The sequence below is a fragment of the Heptranchias perlo genome, chromosome 28 (assembly GCF_035084215.1).
Source record: "Heptranchias perlo isolate sHepPer1 chromosome 28, sHepPer1.hap1, whole genome shotgun sequence".
NCBI classification, from domain to species: Eukaryota; Metazoa; Chordata; class Chondrichthyes; order Hexanchiformes; family Hexanchidae; genus Heptranchias; species Heptranchias perlo.
In genome coordinates this window covers 7,819,410-7,835,961 of record NC_090352.1, presented here as the reverse complement: position 1 = coordinate 7,835,961, position 16,552 = coordinate 7,819,410, and the positions used below count along the sequence as shown (strand labels likewise).

General features: G+C 50.0%; 1 protein-coding gene across 2 annotated transcripts in view; it reads left to right on the top strand.

The window, feature by feature from the left end:
• Positions 1 to 16,552, top strand: part of LOC137344817 (serine protease 30-like) — a 107,721-nt gene that overhangs the window by 80,147 nt on the left and 11,022 nt on the right. For both annotated transcript variants that reach the window (XM_068007993.1, XM_068007994.1), the window contains exons 2-3: positions 3,908 to 3,967; positions 8,007 to 8,133. In XM_068007993.1, the coding sequence (XP_067864094.1) occupies positions 3,908 to 3,967; positions 8,007 to 8,133 (187 nt within the window). The remainder of the gene's footprint in view (positions 1 to 3,907; positions 3,968 to 8,006; positions 8,134 to 16,552) is intronic.

Below are 16,552 nucleotides of genomic sequence, written 5' to 3'. Positions count from 1 at the left end.
ACCACTGCCCTCAACTTCTTCGCCTCCGGATCCTTCCAGGGTGCCATGGGGGACATCACCGGGGTCTCTCAGTCGTCTGCACACAAGTGCATAAGTCAGGTCACCGATGGATTGTTCCACAGGGCCTCGACCTACATCAACTTCGCCATGGACGAGCGCAGCCAGACGGAGAGGGCGGTTGGATTCCATGCTGTGGCTGGCTTCCCACGGGTGCAGGGTGTAATCGATTGCACCCACATAGCGATACGGGCACCTCCACATGAGCCAGGGCTGTTCATCAACAGGAAAGGGTATCACTCCATGAACGCCCAGCTCATTTGTGACCACCGCCAGAGATTCCTACACGTGTGCGCCAGATACCCTGGCAGCTGCCACGATGCCTTCGTCCTCAGGGAGTCCACCGTCCCGCCCCTCTTCCACGCACCCAACGCCGGCAACGGCTGGCTCCTCGGCGACAAGGGATATCCCCTGCACACGTGGCTTATGACACCTCTGAGGAACCCCATTACCGAGCCGCATCGTCGGTACAATGACAGCCACATTGCTACCAGGTCTACAATTGAGCAGGCTGTAGGGCTGCTCAAGATGCGCTTCAGGTGCCTTGATCGTTCCGGGGGAGCGCTCCAATACACGCCACTCCGAGTGGGACGAATTATAGTTGTCTGCTGTGCCCTGCACAACATGGCACAACAGAGAGGGGTGCCGCTGGAGGAGGCCCCATGCACACCCGCCACCCACATTGAGGACGACAATGAGGAGGAGGAGGAGGAGGAAGAGGAGGAGGAGGAAGAGGGAGAGGAGGAGGAACGACCCATGCGCCGAACACCGGCTCACCTGCGTGCTCGTCAGGCCAGGGAGGCACTCATATGCCAACGGTTCTCCTAACATCACACTGTGTGAGGCGTTCACATGCCATAACGTGCACAGACGAGGGTCCATGCAGGCTCCCTCCACAGAAGAGTGGTGCCTGTACACCTGCACCCACTGTATTATGCCCAATGGGTGGGACGGGGTGGTCGTCGTCATGATGAGGCGCACGGAAGGGACATATTGCACAAGCCGCAGAATTATGGACAAGAGGTGGCAGCATTGGTGAGAAAAAGTGAGTTTATTTTGTGGTGACATTCAAAGAGTGGAAAATTAAAAAAAAAATAGACAAACACCCTGTTGCAATCCCTGTGTGCTCACGGAACTTTAGGCGTTCGCTTTCGGGACCCCCTACGTGGTGCTACCCCTGTGGCTCCAGCAGAGGTGGTGGCAGGTTGCTCCTGTTCGTGCCCTGACCTGGTAGATGCTTTGGGCCGACGCCCCCTGGGTTTCGGTGCCCCTGAGGGCACCTCCACAGACTGCTCCACCTGCACCTGTGCAGGGGCAGACTCGGCCACCTGGAGAGGATGGACTATTGCGGGCACTGGTTGAGAGGGGGGCAACGGGTGAGACTTGGGGGCGCCTTGAGTAGCGTCCACACTTCCATTTCCCCGTTCACCATCTTCCCTCTCATGGCCAAGGCCCACATCACCCCTTCCACCCTGCTGGACGGCAGTTTGGATGACGTGGGTGAGACCTTGCAAGGCCACCTCCAATGTATCTGTCAACCTGTTGATGGCGGCAGAATGTTATTCACCCTGAATCCGAACAGCCGTTGTGAGGGCCTGGATGGACTCATTAGTGAGCTGTGCGTGATGCTCGAGGGAGGCTAGCCTGTCCTCCACCGCAGACGTTCCCACACCTACCCACGACACTATCTCAGAGATGCCTTCACGTCCCTGCGACACTATCTCGGCGATACCCTCCTGCACCTGTGCCACCATTCCCCTCATGCAGGAGTTGGACTCCTCCATCCTCCGTGCGATTGTGGAGAGTGCGCGTGGCACCTCTCCCAGTACCTCAGCAATGTTCTGGTGCCCCTCGACGACTCTCCTTTTGACAGGTGGCCCCCTGGGTTCAGCATCTGGGTCCGGCTGAGCAAAGCCTGGAGAAGAGTGCTCCCACCGACGCGGACCCTCCGCGGCTGACCCTGCCACCAGGGTCTGCTCATGCTCACGTGTGCGCGGTGACTCACCATGTGCAATCCCAACTAGCTGAGGGGGGGGACCCACCGAGGTGTGTGTATCTGCGCTGGTGGATGCAAGGCTCATGTGTGACGATGCACCCTCAGAGACGGGCATGTCCTCTGAGGAATCGCCCTCAACCGAGACGTCGATCGCAGACGGTCCTGCAAGAGAACAGAGGGAAATATCAGGCATGTGACCAAATGTGGCGGTGCGGCATATGCCATGTGATGCTAAGATCATTCACGATCATGAGTGATGAGTGCCAGTTTTCCCTTACCGGCCGTTTCGCCATAACCAGACTCGCCATCCGCCATCGACAGGCAATGCAGCGTGCGGCTGATCTCCAGTGCCTCGACCTCGGCATCTGTCAGGGCCACCTCGTGTGGCGGGCCCCCTCCGGTGCGTGCCCTATCGCGTGCGTTCCTGGCCCTCTTCTCCTGTGAGGGCAAAACACAAAAACGTTATTGAGTGATGATTACAATGTGAGACGCTTCAAGCATTGGTGTGAGTGGGTTGAGCGTGTGCCAGAGGGATGGGAGGATGCGTGTGCCACATGGCCATCCCATTGTATGGGCATTGGGGTGTGTGGTAGTGGTCGAGTGGGGACAGGGACGGTGGGTACATGCAGGCACTGTGAGGCTGATAGTTGGGTGGCTGTGAGGATTGGTGCGGGAGCGCAGTGCTGTCAGTGGAGATGGGGTTGTGAGGTGTTTGAGGTGATGTGGAAGACGGAGTGACGCAGAGTGCGTTAGTGTACTCACTTTCCCGGACCTGGTGAGGTCATTGAATCTCTTGCGGCACTGAATCCAAGTGCGGGTGGTGTTTCCCCTGCTTGTGACCTCCGCGGCCACCTCCTCCCATGCCCTCTTGGTGGCTCTGGCAGGGCACCTCCTTCCATCCGTGGGGAACAGCGTCTCCCTCCTCATGCGGACCCCGTCCAGCAGCACCTGGAGGGCGTGGTCCGTGAAACGGGGAGCAGCCTTACCCCTGTGCTCCTCCATCCTTGATGGAGTGTAGTTTGTGGCTGGAGGGGCTTTGGTGGACTGCCCCTTTAAATAGAGCGGCACCATCGCTCAGACATCAATGCGCATGCGCAGGCCGCCGGCACGCAGCTGAGAAGCACGGAACCCGTAACTGCCGGCTAATTACATCAATCATCCTGCGATCGCGTGCGCAACGCACTCAATTTGGCCGGCGCGTTTTCCTCGAGCCCGACTGACCACCCGCTGCCAACCCGCACCCCTGGTAAAATCGGGCCCAATGTGTTTAAGGGGCAGTTCAATGCATTTAAAGTACAGATACAATGTATTTAAGGGGCAGTACAATGTATTTAAAGTACAGATATTTTAAATGTAGTAGATGGAAGGTACAGGTACAATACATTTAAGGTACAGATACTGGGACCATTTTGTTCCTTATTGATCAGCACCACAGAGGTGGTGAATTTAGTGAGGAAGCCACAGGAATCAGATATCGGTAATGTCCAAACTAATGATAAAACTGCATTAGGGATTCCTCACGGCCTCAGTCAAACTGTTGGGGGAGATACCAAGCAGAGGTGAGGTGCTTCCCTGGGGAAAGTGGGGAATAAACAGCCAGTAACTTGCACTGATAGCTCCTAGTACCCAACTCAAGTGCAGCATAGACACAGAGCACTGGAATCGATCCAGTGGTCAGCTTCGCTTGGTCTGCGGGCGGTGAATGTGTCTACATGTGAAATGGAAGAGAAACCTGTCTACTTTCAGGTTGAAGGTTCTGAACAGAAAGAAGTGAATTGCTTATTAAAGACTGGATGTTTCTCAGCCCTTACAATCTCATGATCATTCACTGCCGTTCTTTCTGTAACTTTGCAGATGATAAACACACAAGGTGGAAAGGCTCCAAGAAATAACAGAAGCAGGCAATCTGCGAAGGTAAATTTAATACTGGTGGGAGCTCCTGTACGTGTAGAAAGTACAAGAGATTTTTGCTGTGTGTATTTTCTGAGGGTACATTTATAAGGTGGAGTAGTATGTGAGGGTACGATGGTTGAAGGTGAGGGAAAATAGTTTCGGATTGATAATTCTCCATTTTGGGCGTCCAATGTCGGGGCATCAAGGACTTCGAGGGTCCACCAACCGATAGACAGAGGAGGCTTTCATCCCTTCAGTCTGGGTTGAATCTAAACCCAGATTCCAGACTGAGTAATATTATTCTCTGTTAGAATTATAAGGGTGAGTTACAGACAGGTCTACAGGATTGTACATTCGTTTCACCAACCAGTGCTCCTTGCGAGCAGGGTTTCCCACTCTGGGGCCAGGATTGTTCAATCACCCTTTATAGGCTATAAATAAATAAAACCACCATTTTTTAATTATTATTTGGGGCCGATGTTTGAATGGGTGTCTTACCCTTCCTCCCCCTCAGCTGTTTTCTGACTGGAAAGAGAAAACCTTTAGTTGATATCTAACACCCTGTTAATAGTGATATTTGATAAAACAAGGAAAACTAAACTGGAGCAGGATTAAGGACAGCTTCAAGTTCCAGACTGGAAAACGGGGCTAGATGGAGATGAAGACTGATTCATCATCCAATCAGGTAGATAATGTCAGCTTGGCCCAGTTGGTAGTAGTTGTGAGTCAGAAGATTGTGGGTTGAAATCCCACTCCAAGATTTGACCACATAATATCGGCTGACACTCCAGTGCAGTACTGACGTTAAACCAAGACCCTATCTTCAGGTGAATGCAACAGATCCCACCACTCTACTTGAACAAAAAGGGAATTGTTCTGACCAACATTCCTCCCTCAACCAAAAACAGATCAACTATTCATTTATTTACTATTTATGGGCCCTTGCTGTGTGCAAATTGGCTGCTGCATTTGCCTACATAAAACAACAGCTCAAAAATTCATTGACTGTGAATCATTAGAATGCCCTGAGGATATGAACAGTGCTGTACAAATAAAAGTTCATTCTCTCTTCCTTCCTTTTTCTTTCTTTCACACATTCTCCATGAATGGAGTCAAAATACCTAAGTGTGATACCAGTTTTTTGAAACTGAATTCAAATTCTCAAACTGCTCTGGTAGAATTTGAACTCACAATCATCTGGATTATTAGTTTACGGCCTCTGGATTACTAGTCCAGTAACATAACTACTACACTATCTTACCCCCTAACCACGAACACTCGGGTAAATTTTGGGGAGAAATGTGAAGTGTAACATCCTACATTATGGGATTTGAGCCTTCACTTGTCACTGTTAGTCAGTAACACAGAAAAATGTTCTTGAAGAGGAGGGTAAAAAGTGCTTGTGATTTCTCTCAGCACCGTTCTCTGTGTAGGACCTTCGCTAAAGTCACAGTCACTGACATTAAATGACAGCCGTTTATTGGCGACCTCTCATTTCAAATCAAATAAAAACAATGGGAAAAGGACAACTAGAAAGTGACCCTGACTGTAGGTGGGAGGCTCTTGTGTCAACACCTATTCACTGGTGGGTATGCTAGAGAGTATTACAGCTACTACTCTGTTCTTTAAAGGTTGGCTGTGTAATGAAGGATCAAGCTCAGTCTAGCCCATGAGAATGGTTGGCTCTTCAAACAAAACCACTGCCATTGTTTATCTTTTCTAGCTGTTTATTCTAAAACAATTAATCGCGGGAGAATATCAAGTGCCCCATTCACCCTTTCTCCTCCCTGGAGACAAGGCCACCTTAATCCCACATCCTTTCCATCCCTTCCTCCCCAAGATCCAGCTGGTGAATCCACACTTCATCCATTTTCTTCTCGCCCTAGCTGGGAGTGTGTCTGAATCAAGCCAGTTACTCCGACCTCTCCTCTTCCGGCTCAGTCACATGTCCTCCCTGTAGTAGCACCATTGAGGCTGGGTCCTGCAAACCCCAGGGGCCAAATAGGGCGGTGGTGAGAATGTGGAGTAGAATCAGTAATGCTAGGGTTCCACCCCGGCCCTTTCAATTCCAGTGGGTGGGGTTGTGAGTGGATCTTCCACCCGCTCCCTCTATATCAAGAGGTTGTGTCTGGGGTAATTCCGGGAGACCCACTGAGGGCTTCAAGAGGCCTTTGGGAAACCGTGACTTCTCAAAGAGGCCCAGTTGCTCCAATGGGAGAAGAACCTTTCTTAGGGCCTCCCTGGGCCTTCTCGCCATGGTCGAAATTGGGGGAGGGGCATAGTCCGCCATCCTGTTCCGGGGGAGGGGCATAGTCCACCATCCTGTTCTGGGGGAGGGGCATAGTCCACCATCCTGTTCCGGGGGAGGGGCATAGTCAGCCATCCTGTTCTGGGGGAGGGGCATAGTCAGACATCCTGTCCGGGGGAGGGGCATAGTCAGTCATCCTGTTCCAGAGGAGGGGCATAGTCAGCCATCCTGCCCGGGGGAGGGGCATAGTCAGCCATCCTGCCCGGGGGAGGGGCATAGTCAGCCATCCTGTTCTGGGGGAGGGGCATAGTCAGACATCCTGCCCGGGGGAGGGGCATAGTCAGCCATCCTGCCCGGGGGAGGGGCATAGTCAGCCATCCTGTTCTGGGGGAGGGGCATAGTCAGCCATCTTGCACGGGGGAGGGGCATAGTCAGCCATCCTGCCCGGGGGAGGGGCATAGTCAGCCATCCTGTTCCGTGGGAGGGTTATAGTCAGCCATCCTGCCCGGGGGAGGGGCATAGCCCGCCATCCTGTTCTGGGGGAGGGGCATAGCCCGCCATCCTGTTCTGGGGGAGGGGTATAGCCCGCCATCCTGTTCTGGGCGAGGGGCATAGCCCGCCATCCTGTTCTGGGGGAGGGGCATAGTCCGCCATCCTGTCCGGGGAGGGGCATAGTCTGACAGTTTGGATTCGAGATCGCTGATTCGTCGTGGCAGATACGATTCTCCCGCTCGGCCTCCATCCCCGGGACGTGGGATGGGGTCTCCGACTTGCGGCAGAAGCGGACCGTGAATCCCCTCTGTCACATGCCTGCCGGCGGTGCGGACCCCCATGAATTTCGAGGCCAGGGAAACCAGCAGAGTGGGAAATCGAGTCTGCGTCCCTTCACCCTACAGTGCTGTGTGATAGTACAACTTGCTCCGGCCTTTTGCATTGTTTATGTGCTGGCATTTACAGATAATAGAAGCCTTCCCTCGCTGGCCCTGTATAGGCCCCAGAAACCTATTACACCATGTGTTTCAGACTGGGGTGATATTGTACCATCTAACTTATACAGCAAGAAAGAAAGAATTTGTATTTATATAGTGAATTTCATGACCTCAGGACATCCCAAAGCAGTTTACAACCAATGAAGTACTTTTTGAAGTGTAGTCACATTGTAATGTAGACAGAAGCCAATTTGCGAGCAACAAGGTCCCACAAACTGCAATTAAATAATGACTAGATAATCTGTTTTAATGATGTTGGTTGAGGGATAAATATTGGGGAGGACACTGGGGAGAACTCCCCTGTTCTTCTTCGAAATAATGCCATGGGATCTTTTACGACAACGTAAGAGAACAGACTGGGCCTCAGTTTAACATCTCATCTGAAAGACGGCACCTCTGACAGTGTGGCACTCCCTCAGTACTGCACTGAAGTGTCAGCCTGGATTATGTACTCAAGTCTCTGGAGTGGCACTCAAACCCACAACCCTCTGCCTCAGAGGCGAGAGTGATACTCACTGAGTCACGGCTGACCCCGGGCAGTGATATGAAGGTGAAGTGTTTTGCTCTTGTGCTCCTGACGTAGAGAAGCACCCGCTGGGAGCATATATCAGAAAATAATGTGAGCACAGCCCTTAGTTAAAGCTAGCGGGTGTAAAGCCCAGGGTTGCGCCAGCACGATTTTCCACAATGTGCTCCTGGTGGGTGAGAGTCCGTGCCAAGGACACAGAACCAAGGTCATTCACTCTGCAGCCTTTAATGATTGATACAGGGAATTGCCTCGTGTATATCATATTGAAATAATGAACTCGATATGTCCCATCAGGCAAAGGTGAAGACTGAGGGCAATAGGAGATCGTGCCGCTGTTGTTATAAATACCTTCCAATCATCAGCGGATTCATACTCCTGATACTGATAACGGGATCTATCACACTGATTCGTGGTGTTCTTGGTGAGAAAGCAGTTCTATTCACAAAGCTCAGCTCTTGATCATGTGCGATGTCAGCTTGAAGATGCCGCCCAATATTAGTTCCCCACCGATCCATGACAGATTCGATTCCTGGTAATCTCGCAGTGAGGCGATCACAAATCCTAAAGAGCGGGCACACTGACTAGAGAACAGTACGGGTGGGGCAGAATAACTTGGTGCTCAACCCACATTCATCTCTAATAGGGGTACCAATACCAGAACTGTAACTGGATTATTGGGGCCAATTGAGCCACTTTGCACTCCCAGTGTAGAGTTTCACACAATGCGGGCACCCTTGGAATTTAGGCGTTAGTGGGCAGAATAGGGTGAGGCGGTGAATCGGGAAGGCTGACCTCCACATTCCAATTTGCCCATCATTCTCTTTCTAATTTCAATTCTTCTTTCCTCTGCAATTCTCCTCTCTTCTCTCCTGAAAATGTTGACTCATCATGAAGGACAGTTCCAAGGGCTCCCTCCACCTTCCTCTACCTCACCCAAGTGGGCGTAGGCAGTGAGCGTTAGCAGTGTCCTCAACCATGGGAGGCATTCATAGCTGAACTCAATCCTGTGCTCACCTGATATCCCCACTCATGTACCTCCCAGCTGGAGTCATCAGACATTGAGTAGGGGGCGGAAATCCAGCCTTAGAGATGGAGGCAGCTGCAGTGAAGCTACTGCTGTGCTGGGCCGAGCTCCAACTAACTTGGCACAGATTGAGGATCAGAACCTGGAGCCCTCATGGTTCAGTCCTGCAGTAAGCATCCGAGCCATCACCAGTTTACCATTCCTCTTCCTGGTGTTATTCCAGACTTGCCCGTTTGTGATGCTGGCGGGTCTTCCACTCTTGGGAAATAATGGGAGCGTTTCCCAAGATGTTCCATCCATTGAAATCAACGGGCAGGAAATCGAAGGCTGTGGGTTCCCCAATTTCCTGATAAAGATGTCTGATGCTTACTGATGGCAGGACCAACTTCGAGTCCCTAATATGTTGGTGCCAGTGCTGCCACTGACTGTTTTAAATAGTGGGCACCGTGGTTGGATTACTGCTCTGCGCTCCTCCAATTCTTGCCTCTTGCACATCCACGATTTTAATCGCTCCACCATTGATGGCCGTGCCTTCAGCTGCCTAGACCCTAAGCTCTGGAATTCCCTCCCTAAATCTCTCCGCCTCTCTACCTCTCTCTCTCCTCCTTTAAGACCCTCCTTAAAACTTACCTCTCCTGTCCTAATATCTCCTTATGTGGCTCAGTGTTAAATTTTGTTTGATAACTCTCCTGTGAAGCGCCTTGGGACGTTTTATTATATTAAAGGCACTATGTAAATGCAAGTTTCCTAGGCAGCTGAAGGCAGGGCCGCCAATGGTGGAGCAATGAAAATCGGGGATGTGCAAGAGGCTAGAATTGGAGGAGTGCAGAGATCTCAGAGGGTTGTAGGGCTGGAGGAGGTTACAGAGATGGGGAGGGGTGAGGCCATGGAGGGATTTGAAAACAAGGATGAGAATTTTAAAATCGAGGCATGTCTGGACCGGGAGCCAAAGTAGGTCAGCGAGCACAGCGGGGGAATGAGACTTGGTGCGAGATAGGATACGGGCTACAGAGTTTTGGATGAGCTCAAGTTTACAGAGGGAGCAAGGTGGGAGGCCGGCCAGGAGAGCATTGGATCAGTCGAGTCCAGAGATAAGAAAGGCACGGATGAGGGTTTCAGTAGCAGGTGAGCTGAGGCAGGGTTGGTGACGAACAATGTTTTTTTTATTATTCATTCATGGGATGTGGGCGTCGCTGGCGAGGCCGGCATTTATTGCCCATCCCTAATTGCCCCTTGAGAAGGTGGTGGTGAGCCGCCTTCCTGAACCGCTGCAGTCCGTGTGGTGACGGTTCTCCCACAGTGCTGTTAGGAAGGGAGTTCCAGGATTTTGACCGAGCGACGATGAAGGAACGGCGATATTTTTCCAATTCGGGATGGTGTGTGACTTGGAGGGGAACGTGCAGGTGGTGTTGTTCCCATGTCCCTGCTGCCCTTGTCCTTCTAGGTGGTAGAGGTCGTGGGTTTGGGAGGTGCTGTCGAAGAAGCCTTGGTGAGTTGCTGCAGTGCATCCTGTGGATGGTACACACTGCAGCCACAGTGCTCCGGTGGTGAAGGGAGTGACTGTTTAAGGTGGTGGAAGAGGTGCCAATCAAGTGGGCTGCTTTGTCCTGGATGGTGTCGAGCTTCTTGATTGTTATTGGAGCTGCACTCATCCAGACAAGTGGAGAGTATTCCATCACACTCCTGACTTATGCCTTGTAGATGGTGGAAAGCCTTTGGGGAGTCAGGAGGTGAGTCACTCGCCACAGAATACCCAGCCTCTGATCTGCTCTTGTAGCCACAGTATTTATGTGGCCGGTCCAGTTAAGTTTCTGGTCAACGGTGACCCCAAGGATGTTGATAGTGGGAGATTCGGCGATGGTAATGCCATTAAATGTCAAGGGGAGGTGGTTAGACTCTCTCTTGTTGGAGATGGTCATTGCCTGGCACTCGTCTGGCGCAAATGTTACTTGCCACTTATGAGCCCAAGCCTGGATGTTGTCCAGGTCTTGCTGCATGCAGGCATGGACTGCTTCATTATCTGAAGGGTTGCGAATGGAACTGAACACTGTGCAATCATCAGTGAACATCCCCATTTCTGACCTTATGATGGAGGGAAGGTCATTGATGAAGCAGCTGAAGATGGTTGGGGCAAAGACACTGCCCTGAAGAACTCCTGCAGTGATCATAGAATCATAGAAGTTACAACATGGAAACAGGCCCTTCGGCCCAACATGTCCATGTCGCCCAGTTTATACCACTAAGCTAGTCCCAATTGCCTGCACTTGGCCCATATCCCTCTATACCCATCTTACCCATGTAACTGTCCAAATGCTTTTTAAAAGACAACATTGTACCCGCCTCTACTACTGCCTCTGGCAGCTCATTCCAGACACTCACCACCCTTTGAGTGAAAAAATTGCCCCTCTGGACCCTTTTGTATCTCTCCCCTCTCACCTTAAATCTGTGCCCCCTCGTTATAGACTCCCCTACCATTGGGAAAAGATTTTGACTATCGACCTTATCTATGCCCCTCATTATTTTATAGACTTCTATAAGATCACCCCTTAACCTCCTACTCTCCAGGGAAAAAAGTCCCAGTCTGTCTAACCTCTGCCTGTAAGTCAAACCATCAAGTCCCGGTAGCATCCTAGTAAATCTTTTCTGCACTCTTTCTAGTTTAATAATATCCTTTCTGATGTCCTGGGGCTGAGATGATTGGCCTCCAATAACCTCTCCCATCTTCCTTTGTGCTAGGTATGACTCCAGCCATTGGAGAGTTTTCCCCCTGATTCCCATTGACTTCAATTTTACTAGGGCTCCTTGGTGCCACACTCAATCAAATGCTGCCTTGATGTCAATGGCAGTCACTCTCACCTCATCTCTGGAATTCAGCTCTTTTGTCCATGATTGGACCAATGCTGTAATGAGGTCTGGAGCCGAGTGGTCCTGGCAGAATCCAAACTGAGGTGAGCAGGTTATTGGTGAGTAAGTGCCGCTTGATAGCACTGTCGACGACACCTTCCATCACTTTGCTGATGATTGAGAGCAGACTAATGGAGTGGTAATTGGCCAGATTGGATTTGTCCTGCTTTTTGTGCACAGGACATACCTGGGCAATTTCCCACATTGTCGGGTAGATACCAGTGTTGTAGCTGTACTGGAACAGCTTGGCTAGAGGCGTGGCTAATTCTGGAGCACAAGTCTTAAGCACTAAAGCTGGGATGTTGTCGGGGCCCATAGCCTTTGCAGTAACCAGAGTTAGAAGTAGGCAGTCTTGGTGATTGAGCGGATATGTGATCGGAAGCTCATCTCACGGTCAAATAGGATGTCAAGGTTGTGAACGGTCTGGTTCAGCCTCAGACAGTGGTCAGGAAGAGGGCCGGAGTCAGTGGCTGGAGAATGGAGTTTGTGGCAGGCACCGTAGACAATGGCTTTGGTCTTCCCGATATTTAACTGGAGAAAATTTCTGCTCGTCCAATACTGGATGTCGGACAAGCAATGTGACAAATCAGAGACAGTGGAGGGGTCGAGGGTGGTGGTGGTGAGGTAGAGCTGGATGTCGTAACCCTAATGCAGCGTACATGTGGAACCTGACGTTGTGTTTTCGGATTATGTTGCTGAGAGGCAGCATGTGGATTAGAAATAGGAGGGGGCCAAGGATAGATCCTTGGGGGACTCCAGAGGTAACAGTGCGGGAGTGGAAAGAGAAACCATTGCAGGTGATTCTCTGACTACAAATGGATAGATAAGAATGGAACCAGGTGAGCGCAGTCCCACCCAGCTGGATGATGTAGGAGAGGCATTGGAGGAGGACGGTGTGGTCAACAGTGCCAAAGCCTGCAGACAGGTCGAGAAGGATGGGGAGGGATAGGTCACAGTCACAGGATGTCATTCGTGACTTTGATAAAGACTGTTTCAGTGCTGTGGCAAGGGTGGAAACCTGATTGGAGGGATTCAAACATGGAGTTGTGGGAAAGATGGGCACGGATTTGAGAGGCGACAACACGTTCAAGGACTTTGAAGAGGAAAGGGAGGTTGGAGATGGGGCGATAGTTTGCAAGGTCAGAGGGGTCAAGTGTGGGGGTGATGACGGCAGATTTGAAGGGGAGGGGGACAGTACCTGAGGAGAGGGAACTGCTAACAATATCAGCTAACATCGGGGCCAGGAAGGGAAGTTTGGTGGTCCGCAGTTTGGTGGGAATAGGGTCGAGAGAGCAGGAGGTGGATCGGGTGGACAAGATGAGCTCGGGGAGGGAATGAGGGGAGATAGGGGAGAAACTAGAGAAAGATGGGAGTTCAGGGCTAGGGCAGGGGGGAACCGTAGAGGAAGTTTGACTTGGTGGGCTAGGGGAAAAGAGGGATGCGGCAGAGGCAGCTGAACGGATGGTCTCAATCTTGGTGACAAAGTAGTCCATAAGCTCCCCGCACCTGTTGGTGAGGGTGGAGGAAGCAGGGGAGAGGGGTTTAAGACGACGGTTTGTAGTGGAGAATAGAAGCCGGGGGTTATCTTCGCATTTCCAGGAAGATCCTGGAATAGTGAGCAGCTTTGGCAGAGGAGAGCAGGACCCAGTAGTGCTTTCTGTAATCCAGCCAGATCTAGCGATGAACGGAAGTCTGGACTTAGGGAGAGGAGATGGGGGCCGCACCAGGGGGAATGACTCGGGTGAGAGAGAGAGTAATGGTTTTAATGGGCCAAGGGCGTCAATGGTGGAGGTGAGGGTGTGATTGAGCAGATCAGTAGCTGCAGAAATGCTGTGGTGAATGTAGGGCCAAAGGCTAGATAGTTGGGAATTTGTAAGAGCCGTTGTAAATGACTTGGGGGAAGAGTTCCTTTCTGGGGCGAACACAGAAGGAAGTGGAGTTGGGAGGGGGAAGGGGGATGTGGGTGGAGAGGGATACAAGGAAGTGATTAGAGATGGCTTTATCCGTGATCGACACGCTAGGAGTAGAGAGGCTACGTGAGATGACAAGGTCGAGGAGGTGGCTGTGAATATGGGTAGGGGAGTTTATATGGAGGAAAAGATTAAGGGAGGATCGGAGGGCAGTGAACTCAGAGGAGAGAGGGCATGATAAATTGAGATGGAGGTTGAAATCACCAAGGATGAGAAGTTGCTCGATTCAGAGACTGAGGGAGGAAAGCAGTGAAGATATCCCGGTGAGAAACTTGCCTTGGGAATTGGGTGGGCAGTAGAGAACAAGAATTTTAAAGGAGAGGTGAGAGGGGTGGAACAAGGTGAGATGCTCAAAGGAGGAGAAGGTGTCAGAGGAGTAGAGGGACAGACCAAAGTGTGATTTGGTGATAAGGGCCACACCGCCACCGCGGCGGCCTGGGCGGGGCAGGAGGTGGAAGGTATAGTTTTAGAACTAATAAATAAAAGTATTCAAAGAAAATGAAAAGAAAACACTTTTTAACGCCCCTATGATTTTTCTCCTGCGTGTACTCGCAGCAGTGACCTGGAGATTAACCTTTAATTCCTGGAGACTCCAGGACAATCCTGGAGGGTTGGCAACCCTATATGCAACCCATGATTTTCTGACCTTTAAACTAATGGCTGGACCATTGTTTCCAATCTGCACTGCCGGTAAGCAAGACTCCCTCAATACAAACTCATAAAATGACCCCTCATTTGAGATTAGCCTTCCCCTTAAATGAGCGATAGCAATCAGTTTTTATAAGAACATAAGAAATAGGAGCAGGAGTAGGCCAATCGGCCCCTCGAGCCTGCTCCGCCATTCAATAAGATCATGGCTGATCTGATCCTAACCGCAACTCTAAACTCATGTCCAATTTCCTGCCCACTCCCCGTAACCCCTAATTCCCTTTACTTCTAGGAAACTGTCTATTTCTGTTTTAAATTTATTTAATGATGTAGCTTCCACAGCTTCCTGGAGCAGCAAATTCCACAGACGCACCACCCTCTGAGTGAAGAAGTTTCTCCTCATCTCAGTTTTGAAGGAGCAGCCCCTTATTCTAAGATTATGCCCTCTAGTTCTAGTTTCACCCATCCTTGGGAACATCCTTACCGCATCCACCCGATCAAGCCCTTTCACAATCTTATATGTTTCAATAAGATCGCCTCTCATTCTTCTGAACTCCAATGAGTAGAGACCCAATCTACTCAACCTCTCCTCATATGTCCACCCCCTCATCCCCGGGATTAACCGAGTGAACCTTCTTTGTACTGCCTCGAGAGCAAGTATGTCTTTTCTTAAGTATGGAGACCAAAACTGTATGCAGTATTCCAGGTGCGGTCTCACCAATACCTTATATAACTGCAGCAATACCTCCCTGTTTTTATATTCTATCCCCCTAGCAATAAAAGCCAACATTCCGTTGGCCTTCTTGATCACCTGCTGCACCTGCATACTAACTTTTTGATTTTCTTGCACTGGGACCCCCAGATCCCTTTGTACTGCAGTACTTTTCAGTTTCTTGCCATTAAGATAACTTGCTCTCTGATTTTTCCTGCCAAAGTCCATAACCTCACAGTTTCCAATATTGTATTGCATCTGTCAAATCTCTGCCCACTCACCCATCCTGTCCATATCCCATTGTAGGTTTTTTATGTCCTCCTCACTCTCTACTTTCCCTCCCATCTTTGTATCATCTGCAAACTTTGATACGTTACACTCGGTCTCCTCCTCCAAATCGTTACTATAGATTGTAAAGAGTTGGGGACCCAGCACCGACCCCTGCGGAACACCACTGGCTACTGGTTGCCAATCCGAGAATGAACCATTTATCCCAACTCTCTGCTTCCTGTTAGATAACCAATCCTTCACCCATGCCAGAATATTACCCCCAATCCAGTGATTCTTTATCTTGAGCAATAATCTTTTATGTGGCACCTTGTCGAATGCCTTCTGGAAGTCTAAATACACTACGTCCACTGGTTCCCCTTTATCCACCCTGTACGTTATGTCCTCAAAGAACTCAAGCAAATTTGTCAGACATGACTTCCCCTTTGTAAAGCCATGCTGACTTTGTCCTATTAAATTATGTTTATCCAAATGTTCCGCTACTGTCTCCTTAATAATAGACTCCAAAATTTTACCCACCACAGATGTTAGGCTAACTGGTCTATAATTTCCCGCCTTCTGTCCACTACCCTTTTTAAATAAGGGTGTTACATTAGCAGTTTTCCAATCTGCCGGGACCTTTGTCGAGTCCAGAGAATTTTGGAAAATTATTACCAAAGCATCCACAATCCCTACTGCCACTTCCCTCAAGACCCTCGGATGTCAGCCATCAGGTCCAGGGGATTTATCCACCTTGAGTCCCATTAATTTACTGAGTACCAATTCCTTAGTGATTTTAATTGTATTTAGCTCCTCCCCCCCAAGAGCCCCCTGTTTGTCCAGTGTTGGGATATTCTTAGTGTCCTCTACCGTAAAGACTGAAACAAAATATTTGTTCAGCATTTTTGCCATCTCCATGTTTCCCACCATTAATTTCCCGGTCTCATCCTCCAAAGGACCTACGTTTGCCTTAGCCACCCTTTTTCTTTTTATATAACTGTAGAAACTCTTGCTATCTGTTTTTATATTTTTTGCTAATTTATTTTCATAATCTATCTTCCCTTTCTTAATCAATCCTTTAGTTACTTTTTGCTGTCTTTTGAAGACTTCCCAATCTTCTATCCTCCCACTAAGTTTGGCTACCTTATATGTCCTTGTTTTTAGTCGGATACTATCCTTAATTTCTTTACTTGGCCACGGATGGCTGTCATTTCTTTTACACCCTTTTTTCCTCAGTGGAATATTTTTTTTTTGAAAGTTGTAAAATAACTCCTTAAATGATCACCACTGCTCATGTACCGTCTTACCCTTTAAT